Source organism: Limanda limanda, chromosome 17, assembly GCF_963576545.1.
Source record: "Limanda limanda chromosome 17, fLimLim1.1, whole genome shotgun sequence".
Taxonomy (NCBI): domain Eukaryota; kingdom Metazoa; phylum Chordata; class Actinopteri; order Pleuronectiformes; family Pleuronectidae; genus Limanda; species Limanda limanda.
In genome coordinates, this window is record NC_083652.1 from 6,947,530 (window position 1) to 6,962,067 (window position 14,538).

At 42.4% G+C, this 14,538-nt stretch overlaps 2 protein-coding genes across 2 annotated transcripts; one reads left to right on the forward strand and one right to left on the reverse strand.

The window, feature by feature from the left end:
- Positions 1-922: 922 nt before the first annotated feature.
- paqr4a (progestin and adipoQ receptor family member IVa) lies at positions 923-6,582 on the reverse strand. The gene is made up of 3 exons (XM_061090870.1): positions 6,309-6,582; positions 2,513-2,731; positions 923-1,356 (listed from the first exon to the last, which is right to left on the reverse strand). The coding sequence occupies exons 1-3, from the start codon at positions 6,580-6,582 to the stop codon at positions 923-925; spliced, it is 927 nt and encodes a 308-aa protein (XP_060946853.1).
- A 4,293-nt stretch (positions 6,583-10,875) lies between these two features.
- LOC133023182 (perforin-1-like) lies at positions 10,876-14,434 on the forward strand. Its single transcript, XM_061090147.1, has 5 exons — positions 10,876-10,892; positions 11,949-12,508; positions 12,627-12,765; positions 12,840-13,054; positions 13,158-14,434. Exons 2-5 carry the CDS (start codon positions 11,976-11,978, stop codon positions 14,035-14,037), a joined length of 1,767 nt encoding a protein of 588 aa, XP_060946130.1. The 5' UTR covers positions 10,876-10,892; positions 11,949-11,975; the 3' UTR covers positions 14,038-14,434.
- The last annotated feature ends 104 nt before the right edge of the window (positions 14,435-14,538 follow it).

A 14,538-nucleotide genomic window follows, 5' to 3' on the forward strand; every position in this document is an offset into this window, starting at 1 on the left:
CGTGTTGCTTGACATATTTTTGCCTGCATTCGCACACAATACTGAGCTGGACGAAGATATGAACATTCTGAGTTTGAGCGCATGAGATGAACACATGCACAAGCTAGGGATGCACGATATATAGCGGACTGATAATTGGAATTTTGTCCTATAAACACAGACGTCATATACCTGTGCCTGTCTGTGATGTGTTAATGTTGGAACTGAAAACTGTGTTGTTGGTGTGAGTTTTTCACAATTTCTGAGAGCGACTGTATGATCGCAGTTTGCAACAAATGTGCAAAGGTTTCCAGAGGTGGAAACATTTAAATGCTATTAATCTCATAAGTCACCTTAAAGTCAGTCATCACGACGACGTAAGGCGAGAATACGAGGTGCTTACAAACTCTTGAACTTAAAGCTGCTGGCGACTAGCTTTGCAGCTCAGTATCTGAATTACAATTTCAATACATTGACATGTCTTATTTGAGATGTCAAAATATTGAATTTAAATTCTTATGAAGGAGAAATTTGGAGGTTTTTAAGTGAATATGTGCTTCACTTAAAAACTAAACAAACCTTCAGAACTGAGTCGGAACAGTTTTTGTTGTGTTAACAATGGAATATTAATTCATCCATATTTTCTTGCAATAATTTGCAATATTACCCTCAGGTGTGCATTTACTACAGGCCATGAACTTCTTTTTAAGAAACATGAAATTATTATCGGTATCGGCCACGTGAAGCATGTAATTATCGATATCGGACGGAAAAATCCATGTCGTGCATCCCTAGCACAGGCGACACATCGTCTCACCTCGCAGCATCAGTTCCCCCAGATTCCCTCCCGCTTCCCTTACCCCCCCAAGCCCTCCCCCCCATGAGGTCCTGTAATCTTAAATCCTGGTGTTCCTTGCTCGGGGGCAGGGGGCTGCGGGTGGGGTCAGTCTGAGGGACAGTCGTAAGTGTTGATCCACAGCAGGTCATCCAGCACGCCCCAGTGCAGGGAAAGGATGGAGCCCACCACCAGAACATGCATGATTTGGTGGCTGTTGCACCAGTAGTCAAAGAGGCCCGGGCTGAAGCGCTCCGGGATGCGGGTGATGTTGATGATCCCGCCCAGGACAGCCAGGACGTCCATCATGAGGAAGTGGCGTAACGACGTGGGGCTGCCGCCACCCAAGCCCACCCAGCGGAGCAGGAAGAAGGAGAAGCGAAAAAGGGCCTGCCAGGCAAAGGAGCGCAGCCGGCAAACGCTGCTCCGAGCCGTCACGGCGGAGTAGATGGCGTGGCTGGACAGCAGGATGTAGACTACCAGGGTAACGGTGCGGATGAACGGGTAGCACAGCAGTGTACTGTAGACAATGGGCAGAGCCCCTGAGACAAGGAAACACACACATGAGAGTCAGCACAGACACAGAGGACTCAACTCAACAGCAACACAATTACGCACAAAAGAGGACAAACTGTCTGGACCTTGGCACACTGCAGCTTTCAGATCTTTTGATGTGCAGTCATGTTCTAAATGGTCTTTTCATGGGAAAGCTCCTTCACAGTCTCCTGATAAACTTCACTACATCCACAGGCAGGGTGCTTTAACACTGGCCGAGAGCTTTTGATTTGCTAAAATGTATAAAATGGGTTCATCTTCCTGATTTATTCAGCAGTCTGTTCATGGGTAACTAATTTGTTACTGATCATTTAAGACATTCTGAAAAAATTTGCCAAGTATTTTCTCATGCCAACTTCTCATGTCAGAGTTAATAACTAAATGATTTATGTAAATGTCAGTTTTATATATTTTTGGAGAAAAGCAAATACTTTGAAAACAAACTAATAAGAGAGAAGAGGTAAACTAACTGAATCTGGGCTGCCCTCTAGTGGGTGAATTGCTTCACAACCATTCCAACGTAAAAGATTCATGTAAGTTTGCCGGCAGTGACGGTTACATTATATGAAACGAACATATCCCAAGATATATGAGGCCTAATAAAGTCTCGTCGGCTGAAAGTATAATTGATGCGACTCCAGCCCACTTGTTAATTTTTCAGAACTGGTGCAGCTGCTTTACATTAACGTGTGCCTTAAAGGAAAAGTTAGCATTTAAGTTAAATTATCATACTGAAATACCAGAGATATAATCTCATGTCACAATATTAATAACTACTGTATTATATGTATAGTGTGGACAGTAAGCTAATCTATAAAGCTTTTACATAGTAGACATTCATTTATGCAAAATAATCCACTTGTCATGGTAATATAGGCAGCAAGGAGAGATCAATAATCATTTCAGAACTTGGATCATTGCTTGCATTGGCCATATGAATTAACAAAGCAGTAAGCAGTGGGATGTGTTCTGACACAATTTTGGTATACTTCCAAGCATGTAAGCAATACTGCCATGGTAAATCATTCCCAATCAATAAAGAAATATTGCATTCATAAAGTAAACAGACGGAACAGCAGCTGACGATGCCCAGAGATGATAAACGGTGAAGAAATCTGCTGAGCTTCCGAGGAGGACACTCACCGAGCGTGTTGATCATTCCGATTCCACACACGTCGAGTTTGAGGAGGGTGTGGTAGACGGGCTCGCCTCCCTCGTGGTTCATGAAGAGGTGGTAGAGCACAGAACCCAGCTGGGGTGACAGGCAGGCCAGGAAGTGAACCACGCCCAACCACGTGACGCTGATCTGAGACCAGGGGATGTTGAGAGGCAGCAGCACCAGAAAGCAAACCAAGGGAATGCCTGAGGGACAGAAAGGTGAAGACACAACAACACAGGTTATTACCAAAGACTTAATATAAAAATGGACGTAGGCTCTGTTTGCATCCAGAAGGTGAGGCCAATGCAAGCCTGAAACCTGTATCCTCTGGAATGATCAACAGAGAGCAACTGCAGTGGTTTTAAAAGAGATCAGTTTCTTTAGAAGTCTACGAGAATGTAAGATTGGACATTTTTGGGACATTTTCACATATTTCCCTGGGAATAATTCCTGGATCTTGATGAGAAAATCAGGCTTTTCATGAGGTCTGTGATCTATGAGTGTTTAATTTGGTGCAATTTAATTGAATTGAAGGAACAGTTGGGCCTCGGCGGAGTATTAAAGGGATTGTAAGGCAGCCACTTACAGGTTCAGTGTGTAGAATTTAGTTACATCTAGTGGCCAAGTTACATGTTGCAGCTGCACCTCACCCTCCTCTTCCAAACATGAAAGAGAACCTGTGGTGGCCTTCAGTTGTCTTTAAAAACTCAAAAGGTGTTTAGTTTGTCCAGTCTGGGCTACTGTAAAAAACATGGCGGCCTCCGTAGACAGGACTTGCTCCCAATGTAAATATAAAGTATTTAAATATAAAAGTCCTTTCTACGGTAAATAAAACAACAATTCGTACGATTTAGATGAAACACTAGAGAAATCACCACTAGGATTATTTCATATTACATTTTTGCCAATAGATCCCTTTCACCTGAATCTTACACACTGGACCTTTAACAAATGATGTTTATTTTTTGCAAGATATCCTGTGTGTTATTATACATTTCTTACAATAAAATCTGTACAACAACTTTTGAAGGATTAATCTTGTTGGAGGTTTCTTCTTGGGGGCGTCCTGTGATTGACAAGAAACCAAAGCCTGAAGTAACGTGCATGCTGGTATGAAGACCATCGGCTTGAGCCCGATTAAATAAGAAGGAAACTATGACACAGGCAAATTAAGTTGTCATGTTTATTTTGATGGATTGTCTGGCTCTCTCCGAGCCTGTGGACATTGTATTTTTAAAAACTGCACAAGCATGAGAAGGTGTGAAGGGCCTTCGTGCTGAGTGTGTGCAGACACCAGCAAGAATAATGCACAGGAGTGCAGAGAAATGCGACATGATTGGTCCAAACGTATCAGTGTAACCCTGAAAGAAAGGCAAGGTTCACACTAAGCTCATGTTCTGATGCAGCAAAGGGCCCATTCTGCTGATGGCGACAAATTTGATCTTCTCTATTCTGCAAGAGGGGTGTGTGTGTGTGTGTGTGTGTGTGTGTGTGTGTGTGTATGTGGGGGGGGGGGGGGGGGGTTGTCACTGCTTTACGAGCAACCTTGAAATTTGATCCACATACAGTTGTTACGATCATTTTTCACTCTGCGACACATATATCCCACTGCCTTCCACCTATTTCCGCCCCCTCTGCCTTTCCCAATGTCGAGGCATTTGGTCCTGGCCAGGTGGTACAGGCCACGGCATCTACTGTAACACATCTATTTTAAGTGTGTCATGTGCGCTCCCCCCCCCCCCACCTGTCTTGAGCCGACCGGCTGGAGAGGACCTCCTCCAGAGACCCACAGCATGGTGACGTGGTGGAGCAGCTGAGGGGCTGGAGTTCTCAGGTGCAAAACAAACCAGCTCATTTATCTTAGCTGAATTGTTGTTACACAATGAAAACTATTGTGTTTTTCCGAATTTTGAGAAATTAGACAAAAGCCTGGTGGATTAAACATCACTGACTTGAATAGGCAATGATGTTAATGGTGCGTTTGACGTCACTGGAGTGTGATAAAGACTTACAGCGCTACTTCCCCGATGATCACTGCCGTGCTTCATTCTGTGAAGAGCAATGAAACAACGACCTTCACCGCCAGGAAGTGGCCAGACTCTCAGAAATCAGCGAGCACAGATGAAGTGCTACACTCCCACAAGTCTGGCTACTGTGTGCCACACTCTTGGAAGTCTTATCATGTCAGGTCAGAAGGACGACGTGCAGATCGCTAACAAGCTGACACGTCAGTTTCACCTCTGACTGCTCAGACTGACACATTACTGCAATTAAATTCTGATTGCTCCAACCTATTAAAGGAATGCTTGTTGTGTAACTATGACATTTTGGACCAGATTTAACACAAAAACAAAACACAAAAAAAAAAATGAGTCAGTTGTTGGTTGAGCAACAAAAGCTGTTCATGTTCTAAAATGAACACTTTTGCACACACAATATACAATCTATAATGGATTTTATCTAGAAAGTGCTTCTCCGTTTCCTTCATCACCAGAATTTTCTTTCTAGGAAAAGTGTGAGAGACTGATTTTGACCTTTAATTTTATAAAAAGCAAAAAATCCTGTACAGTTTATATATATATATATATATACATATTAAGCTATGCAATATGTAAATACTACAGATGTGTCAATGTGGAAGTTACATTTTAATTATTTACATTTACTATGGCTGGAGACATTTTTTACTATATGAATGAGCTGAGAGGATTATTACACTGATCAGTTAAATTTTGTTTTTCCATAATTTAAAGCAAAAATTGTAGGAAATAAAAAGTCAAATATTCAATTTCATGTGAGATGACTTGCTTTAGGTTTACGAAAACCCAAATGACTAATCTAAAAGACTATTTGCACAATGAGCGATCGTGAAAATAATTACAGCCTTATCACGTTATTTCCTGTCGGGTTGTTCAGTCTTTAACAGTGCGGCGCATTTTATCATTTTACCACACATGTTTATTTATTTTGTTTGTAAAAACATAATCAGGTATCTAGAATAGTGTCAAGTTGTTAAGGTATGTCAGTTAAAGTTTAAGTTCAGTAACAGGTGAAATGTTTTTCTTTGCGTTGATGTGCAGTAAAATTACATGGAAATATAATAAATGCATACAGGTATTGATGTGAAGGATATGTTCATTATCGATTGATGTCTTTCTTCTCTTAATGATAAATAACATGTCTCTGAATGTCAATATTTGTCCATACTAAAACAAAAGAAGAAAAGAAGCAAATAAAGTAGCAGCACCATTAAAATTAATATTCCATAATCTAAATAGTTTCGGATGCATTTTTAGGGAACTGTCTAATTGATTAATCGTCTAATATTGCAGCTCTGTCCAAAAACAGTACAGCACAGGAGTAAACACCTTTCACCAAAATCCAAAGCCCACATGTAAAACTTGTTATTACTCTAAGATTCTCTGGAGGATATTTAACACTTGGATATATGAAGTTAATTTGAGTTTTTGGATTGCTTTAGACTGATTAATAAACCAAAACAATCTCCATACGTTCTCTGCTGACCGACATGACACACGCATATGTGGTCAAATCGCAAAGGTTAAACTCATATGGACACTTTGCAGGAGGTGCAGGCTTTCAGTGCAGAGTCCTGGCATCCTCTCCTCCTGCAGCTACAGATGGATCTGTGGCTGCAGGAGGAAAGGAGGAAAGGAGGAGAGGAGGGCTTCACACTCAGAGTCACACAGACATCTCTCCTGCCTGCAGCCCCAGCACACGGGCTGATCTTTCCTCCGTTGCATGTGTCCTCATACTCACCGTGCGTGTAGATGTTCCCCAGCTCGTTGTGCAGGTAGAACAGGCTCCGGACGCACTCCTGCACGGAGGAGACAGGCCGGTACCCCGTCAGGACGTATCTGTTGAACTGGAGATGCGGAGGTGAACTCGCCCAGTCCAGCAGCCTGGGTCCGTTCAAGAAAGCCATAGCACACAGGGCGGTTAAAATGACGCCGCCGAACAGGTAGAAAACGGACTGTATGCCTATGTACAGGTGGAGTAAGATTATTGCGACGAAAACCTTGTGGGATACCATTGGTGTTGCTGTGTGTTGGGGCTCTTTAGATTGTGCTGTTAGCCGCTTAGCTTGGCGCTAGCGGACTCCCGTCGAGTGTCTCTCGGCTACCCGGCGGCGGTGTGTCCGCGCCGGCGCTGTTTGCTCTGAACCGCCGGTGCCTGTGCGAGTGTCATCCGCGGGGCTGGAGGCAGACACGGGCCGCCACGTACATGCTGCAGCCTCGGCACGTTCATCACACTGGGCATTTAAAAAACTGAGAGTAAGCGTGGCACCTTCAGGAGAAGCTGGAGGTTCTTCGTCATTTTAGAGCCGCTTCCTCGATGGTTAGCATTCTGCAGCGGCGCGGGCTCGAACACGTCCCGGGCAGGGAGGCTGTGGGAGCCGCTGGTCCATCCGCCTCCAGAGGATGCTAGCTCGGTCCTGGCGGTCACACCTGCACTGGAGGACTACCAGGTCACACCGGAGTTACCCCAATGGCAGCTCGCATGAGCCCGGGTCCGCTCGGTGGGATGGGGACTCGCTTTCATAAAGCTATTTAAAAAAAAAAAAAAAAAAACCTGATGAGCTCCGTGATTGTGCAGCGGAGATTTGGGGAATGACTGCGGGGCTAGCGAGCCGGAAAGCCGGCTACCGACGTCCTGTGAGTGGGGCTGAACGGGCGGAGGTTTGAGCCGACTGACCCCGAGCACAGGCGGTAAAGTCCGGACAGATTGAATCCAGTTCCTCCAGCAGCAGTTGGGTGAGATTAGGCGCCGCCATTATCCCGGTGTGTGTGTCTGTGTCCCTCGCAGCGCGGAGTGCTCCCGGCGGCCTCAGCTCTCCCGCACCGCTCCACACCGCAAGTTCTCTGCATCCATCAAGTACACACTTCCGGTCAGCACTTTCAAAATAAAGCCCGAAACAGTGAATCTGCACCACTCTGAGGTTTGATTCTGGTTCTCATATAACCCATTCTCTTGTTTTTACACATAGTAGTTCAAGTCGCAACCCCTTTTCAAAAGCCCTTTCAGACACGCAAGGTCGCAAGTTAATCATGACGCACGCCAATGTTTCATGTGAAAAATATAAATTGCAAATCCCTCTCACCCAAACATATTGAGATAGACCGAGGCAGAACAGAGACTTGACAGACGCAGAAGAACTAAGACTTGACTAAGACCATGCACCTCTGAGTTCCCTATGAGCAAAGAGAAACACGTAGATAATGTAGATATCAGGACTTCACCCCTGTTTTGTGAGGCCATCCATGTTTGTTTCTACCTGAGACAAACCCATACTGCTTTCCATGATTCTGTTACAAGTGTGATTTCTAGTAATCAGACAGTGAATTCTTATAATTCTAATAATAATGTTTCTGTTGCTTTAACTCCATAGATAATTAAGACTTTCTAAATGGTTTACAGGACTGTTAACCTTTTCTGAGACTAATTATTTTTATTACTTTGTAATGAATTAAAATATTAAATTCCAAGTTTAACTTTATGTTTGAGCATATCTTCTGTTCTTATCCCAAGGGTGTGAAGGTCTAAAATGCACAGTTAGTAAATGTCCCTCTAATTTTGTAATAATACAATATAATTGTTTGGAATTTAACAATTCAATTAGAGAAGCAGTTTACTGAGCTGGTAACATATATGCTGTGTCAAATTTTGTATATGTATTCAAGAGCTATTTTTGTGAACCGGAGTAGAAAATCCATCTTAACTGTTTTTTTAGTTATGAGTGTTTTTATTTTATTTGTTTTTATTGTTTTATTCATCAAGGATATTTTAATATTTCTAAATAAAATTCAAATATGAGTAATGTTCATTGCTTTTTGAAAAGGTGAACAAAATTTGCTATCAAGACAGGTCAACCATAACATTGTTTAAAGTGCACCAAGCTAGAGGTGTCCTTGCACTGTTACACATATCCAATCAAAATTGGTGAGGAATTGCATGTTGTGAATCGGAATTAATTAATAATAAACACTTTCTTTTTTTACTGAGAACAAATTTGCAGTGACTCAGAAGCAATTTCCACACAGAAATGCTTTGTAATTTTCATTAATTAATTTAGTTTTAGAATTGGAAGATAAAGAGAAAACTAAGAATTTAACTTGAGATTTTCACCCTTAGACCTTGACCCTAAGACCCAACTTTTATGCCCCTTCGACATTACAAAACATCTAAATCATCGCTAGCAACAGTAATTCAGACTTTTATTTTAAACTGTTAGTCAGACTAAATGATTTTAAAATAGTACATTTGACCTTTGTGATGCATTATATCTCTTCAGATGACCTGAAATGCTTATTTTGGATGAAACATACGATTTTCACCATATTAATGATGTCCTAGATTGAATCTTTGTGAATTTCTGGGTCTGATGTTTATTGTGATATTTGTATAAAAATTTTACCATCATACCACACTATATATTATCTCTGCTTATGCATACTATTTCTGCTGTCGTAACTGCAGATGACATCAGGGCCACCAATCTGAGACTGTGCTCGTCTTCACCCACCAAGACCTCGAAGAAGCCTGCGTCTGGGTCTTATCTCCTGGGATCTTACTTTTCACTCAGTTCACACACATAGTACACATACATACACGCACACATAGGTCAACTCTTCACACACACACACACATATCTCTTCACCGCATCTGAATAAAAAAGGCACGCCTGCAACTGTTTCTTTGTCCTTCCCTCTGCAGAATGCTCTTCGCATGCTGTATGATTGTCTGACCTTCCTTGCAAGGAATAAAGTATACTTAAAAGACTATGATTCTTTGATCTCTTTATTTCAGAAGTCTAACCAGGTCAAATTTCCATCACCTATCAGTTTCAGGAAACTAAAAGTATTCACCGAGGAGGTTTATCAGGTTTCACACAACATAACTTAAAGGTCCAGTGTGTAAGATTTAGGTGAAAGAGATCTATTGACAGAATTTTAATATAAAATAATCATAGAGATGTTTTCACGAGTGTGTTGCATAGAAATTATACAAATTGTTGTTTTATTTACCCTTGAATGGCCCTTTGTATTGAAATAATTTATATTTACATGGGGGGGTCTTATCTATGGAGGCCACCATGTTTCTTGTAGTAGCCCGGACTGGAAAAACTAAACACCCTTTGAGTTTTTATGAAAACGTAAGGTTACCAAAGGTACTCTTTCATGTTTGGAAGGGGAGGATGAGGTGAGGGTATGAAGCTGCAGCATGACACTTCACCACTGTATGTCACTAAACTCTTCACACTGCAACTTTAAAGCTTAGAGAATTAGTCACCTTTGACAGCTGACGCCCTCTGCTCTCCACGTCCTGCCTTTTGTATTATTGTGCACATAACCTGTGAACCAGTACTACCTCATTGGAAAAATGTACCTGGCATCATCCAGCCCAGTCTTTCAAAGCACATAAAAAATACTTTCTTTTAGCAAATACATTTTATTTTGTAGGTGCACCCTCTCCACTTCTGGTCTTATTTTGGTTGACAGACTATTGACCGACTTGGTTGTGTAAATGCCAACACTGATTTAACAGCATTAAATATCATCTGAAAAAGTATTATTATAGAATATTATTTGTTAGATTTCATAGATTAAAACAATAGGTCAGTCCTTCAATGGTTTCTCCAATGGTCCAAAACTCTTACACCAGAGAAAGAAAATAGTATTTATAATTCTGATTTATGATCAGATTTTTATGATTAGCTAGGCATTGATGTTCAAGGGAATGGTTTGTGGATCTTAATGAAAATAAACCACATTTAGGAGACAGAGTGGATTTAAATGGTGGTTTCATGGGGGTTGTAGGCTTTTTCGCCCACTACACAGTAACATTTTTTGGCACAGATTAAGATGGCAGGCCGGATGTCTAACGGCCGGATGTCTAAGAGCCCTTAGATAGTGCCATTGTTGTTTCCTCAACTTAAATTTATTTGGCTAAATCTGTTTTAGTCATAGTCATATTTCATTGTTCTGTGGAAATTGATCCCCAGTGTGTCACACTCTCCAGTTCTCACCGTCCTCAGCCACAGCCCACCACCACTTCAGAGAAATGATAGGTTTGTGGTCATTGGTTCGTTAGTGACTGGAAAGCCAGCCTTTACTTTCATGTTGTCACGATCAGTTTGAGTTTGTCAGCTCCTCCCACTCAACAATGCTTCTGCTCAACATCGAAGAAACTGTCCAACCACTGTTCCCCCCTCTGTTCTCTTGTAGACCACCATCACCTCGCCCCCCTCACACCCCCCTCGCTGCTTTTTCTAAACGTACAAAGTAAAAGCTCTGATATTCTTGCTCGCAGTCAGTTTCGGCAGCATTACCATGCAAGACGGAGGTGAGTCTGTGCTAAACTGTTTATATTAAGATATTCTTGCACTTTTTACTTGGTTTTTCTGGGGCCTGTTAAATATCATGTTAAGTTATTAAGTCCATTACTGTGTAGATAAATGTTATAAATAGAGATGTAAGAGGAAAGTGTGTCTGAATATGACTCTCCATATACAGTCGCATCAACTTATTATCGTGAGTACATTGAATTTTATTCAACTTAGTAAATTTTTCTATTCTGAGCTCAAAAAGCAACATTGAACTTTTTAACTTCTGTAAAGTCTCATATTTAAGGCAGCTTTTTCAAATAAGTTTTCTTAAGGTGATTCATGTGTTTGTCATTTGTTGAACCAGTGGTGCTTTACTTGATGGTTTAATTTGTTATATGCATTTCCATCCTCATGTGTCATTGGCAAAACTCCATAGGAAGCCATATTTCATCAAACCAGACCCAAGTGACATAAATTTGGTCTTAAAATGTGGCCTTACCACAAGTGAAGAAATCAAAGCGAAATACAGAGCTCCCATTCAAAACCGAAACTGATTTATTGGGCAGATAAGAGTCTAACCAAGACACAGACCTGAATATGAAAAACCTGATTGAGATTGTTCAACCGGGGTCTTTCTTTGTGGAGTTTGCATGCTCTCCCCGAGTCTGCGTAGGTTTCGTCAAGCTGCCTCCCATAGTCAGAAGACATACAGACTTGGGGTTAGGTTAATTAGAGACTCTAAATTGTCCACAAGTCAGAAAAGTTTTTCATCTCCATATTTTGGCCCCATAATATACTGGCGACCTTTCCTGGGTTTACCCCACCTCTCCCCCTGGATGGATGGATGGCGCAGGAGAATAGAATTGTACACCTTAGCAAAAGCAGCGAAACGGCTTAATAAACAACACAACAGAATCAAAAGACATCAGAGTCCTATTAAAGGGCTTTTAACACGATTGTGGACCAAAATCACAGTTTTAAGACAGGTGGGAAGTGTGTGGCATTTAAAAAAGGAGTGTGACTCATGCAGTGAGCCACTTTTTGGTATGTTAAACTGCTTTACTTGTTTTCAGGGTAAAGCCATCTCCCGTCTCAGCAACATGTTTCTGTTGAATATCATCATCTGTGCCAGCTGCATTCTGTCCCTCCCTCAGTGCACGCATCAGTCATGCACCGATGGGAAACCCAGGCAGTGCGAAGAGGCTGAGTTTATGCCGGGTACCACTTTGGCTGGGGAAGGCTTCGACATCACCAAACTGCAGCGTATGGGGGCCTTTGTGATCGACATGAATCAGTGGAAACGCAAAGACAAAACGTGCACACTGTGTAGCAACCCCTACCTGGAGAACAAATGGCAGAAGCTCCCCTTGTCTGTGGTGGACTGGAGGGCAACGCACTCCTGCAGCAGTAAAGTGGCCAGTCAACTCCACGACTCCAGCGAGTCTCTGGTCAGTTCTAGCTCTGCTTCTATTGAAAACAACTGGCAGGTCGATCTAGATGTTGATTTGGGCAAAAGAAAGGGCTCACTGATGTTGGCCGGTGCCCATTCTAAACTGGCTGAGTATTCCAACGAAAAGACCAAGGACGACAAGTTCAGCTTCTCAAGTCAAGGCATTTCCTGTGACTATTACAGGTAAGAAGACAAGAAATCAGCTTGAGTTTTTGTCTACAGACTCCTTATTAAATTCTCTTATTCACTTCTTTCATTCTTGTCTGTGTTTCCCTCTTGTCTGGTTTCTCACTGGGAACAGCTACAGAGTGAGCGGCCGTCCCAGGCTGCACAGAGAGTTTAAAATAGCATTGAAACAGCTTCCCAAAGCATACAGCCCTGAATCCAAGCAACGATTTTACAGCCTGATTGACAACTACGGCACACATTACATCACTAAGGTGAAGGAGACCCCAAAAAGGTATTTTATGCAAAAACAATGCTTTAATAATAAAAAATTATCATACAATTCCAGGTAAAGTTGGGGGGAAGTGTCAAATCTGTGACCAGCATCAAGCAGTGCCAGGTCAGCCTGCAGGGCCTCAGCACAGAAGAGGTGCAGTCGTGCCTGGAGGTTGAGGCTTCTGTCAGCGTTGCTGTGGCTACGGCTAAAGCTCAAAGTAAATACTGCAAAAAGGACGCTAACAATATGGACAGTAAATCATCTTTCTCCAGCCTCTTCAGTGACAGGTAGGTACATTTTTTTCATGTATTAAATAAATCGTTTTTTTTCATTTGCATCTCTAAACTCATATTTTCCATTCATCTGTTGAAACTTCACCTCTCTTTGCAGGTTCACAGAAATAAAGGGAGGCCACACCACGGAGCCTGATCTTCTCTATTCTGCTGACAAAGATCCATCAGCCTATAAGGAATGGCTAACCACACTGCCACAGAATCCAGACATCGTCTCATATTCCCTGAAGTCAATTCATGAGTTGCTGCCTGTTAACACACCTCTCCGGAAGAACCTGCGCTCAGCCATCAGCCATTACATCCTGGAGAAAGGCCTGTTTAGGAACTGCAGTGAAAGCTGTCAGGCCGGGATCAAGAGCGACTCGAGAGATCCGTGTGTCTGCCAGTGCCACAACGATCCTGCTGTAAACCGAGACTGCTGCCCGGCCCGTAAGGGCATGGCACAGGTAACCATAACCGTACAGCGGGCCACTGGTCTTTGGGGTGACAGCACGACTTCCACAGATGGTTACGTGAAGGTGTATTTCGACGGAAAGTTCGTGCAGCAGACTCCTGTCATTTGGAACAACAACGACCCACACTGGGCCATGGTGCTCTCCCTGGGCTCTCAGGATTTGTCCTCACTCCCTAAGGTGAGATTTGAAGTGTGGGACGAGGACAGCAAATGGGACGACGACCTGTTGGGAGACTGTGAGAAAGTTCTGTCTGCTGGTGTCAAGGCGGAGGCGTGCAAACTGCAGCACGGCTGGCTGTTCTACAAATGGGAGGTGAAATGTGCCCCGAGCCTGGGTGGAGATGCATGCATTGAGTACAAGGCTTCACCAATGAGTCCGAGCCTGAAGAGGCTGTATGTGTCCCGTCATGCCCACCCCCTTCCAAAGGCCCTCCTTTTAGAGATGGGGGTGTTTGTGGACGCATCAAGCTCCCAGGGGAACCAGAGTCTTCCAGCTGAGAGTCACATGTTTGACGTGGTGTAATCTGAGGCCAACGTAGCGGCTGCAATTCAATTGTGAAGAACGTTCCTAATATTATGTTCAATTTGCTACAGTATATTCTATATTAAAGCCTTTGACTAGCAGTTTCTATGCATGCATTGTAAATGAAGCTTATAGATAATTGAAATTGAATGTTTTAAATGTATAAAACAATAAATACAAAAATAAAAGTTGTGGCAGACAAGATCTTTTTATTCCTTATGAATACATGTATATGTAATACATTGTGCCCATTTCATCAAAGACACACTGGTCTGATACATATTTTGTGTAATGAATCTGTAGCACAAACATTTATAATATGTGCTGGACTGTTTTATGCATTAATCACGCTGTCACTTTGTTTATCTTGACACGATCATTATTTATCCCCAATAAAAGCATCTTATCTGATCTGCGTGTGGTATTTCATGTCTCATCTTCTTTCTTTAAGTTTCAATGTGAGCGCTGGTGTTTCGTTTATCTCAGACAGCGCTGCCCAAC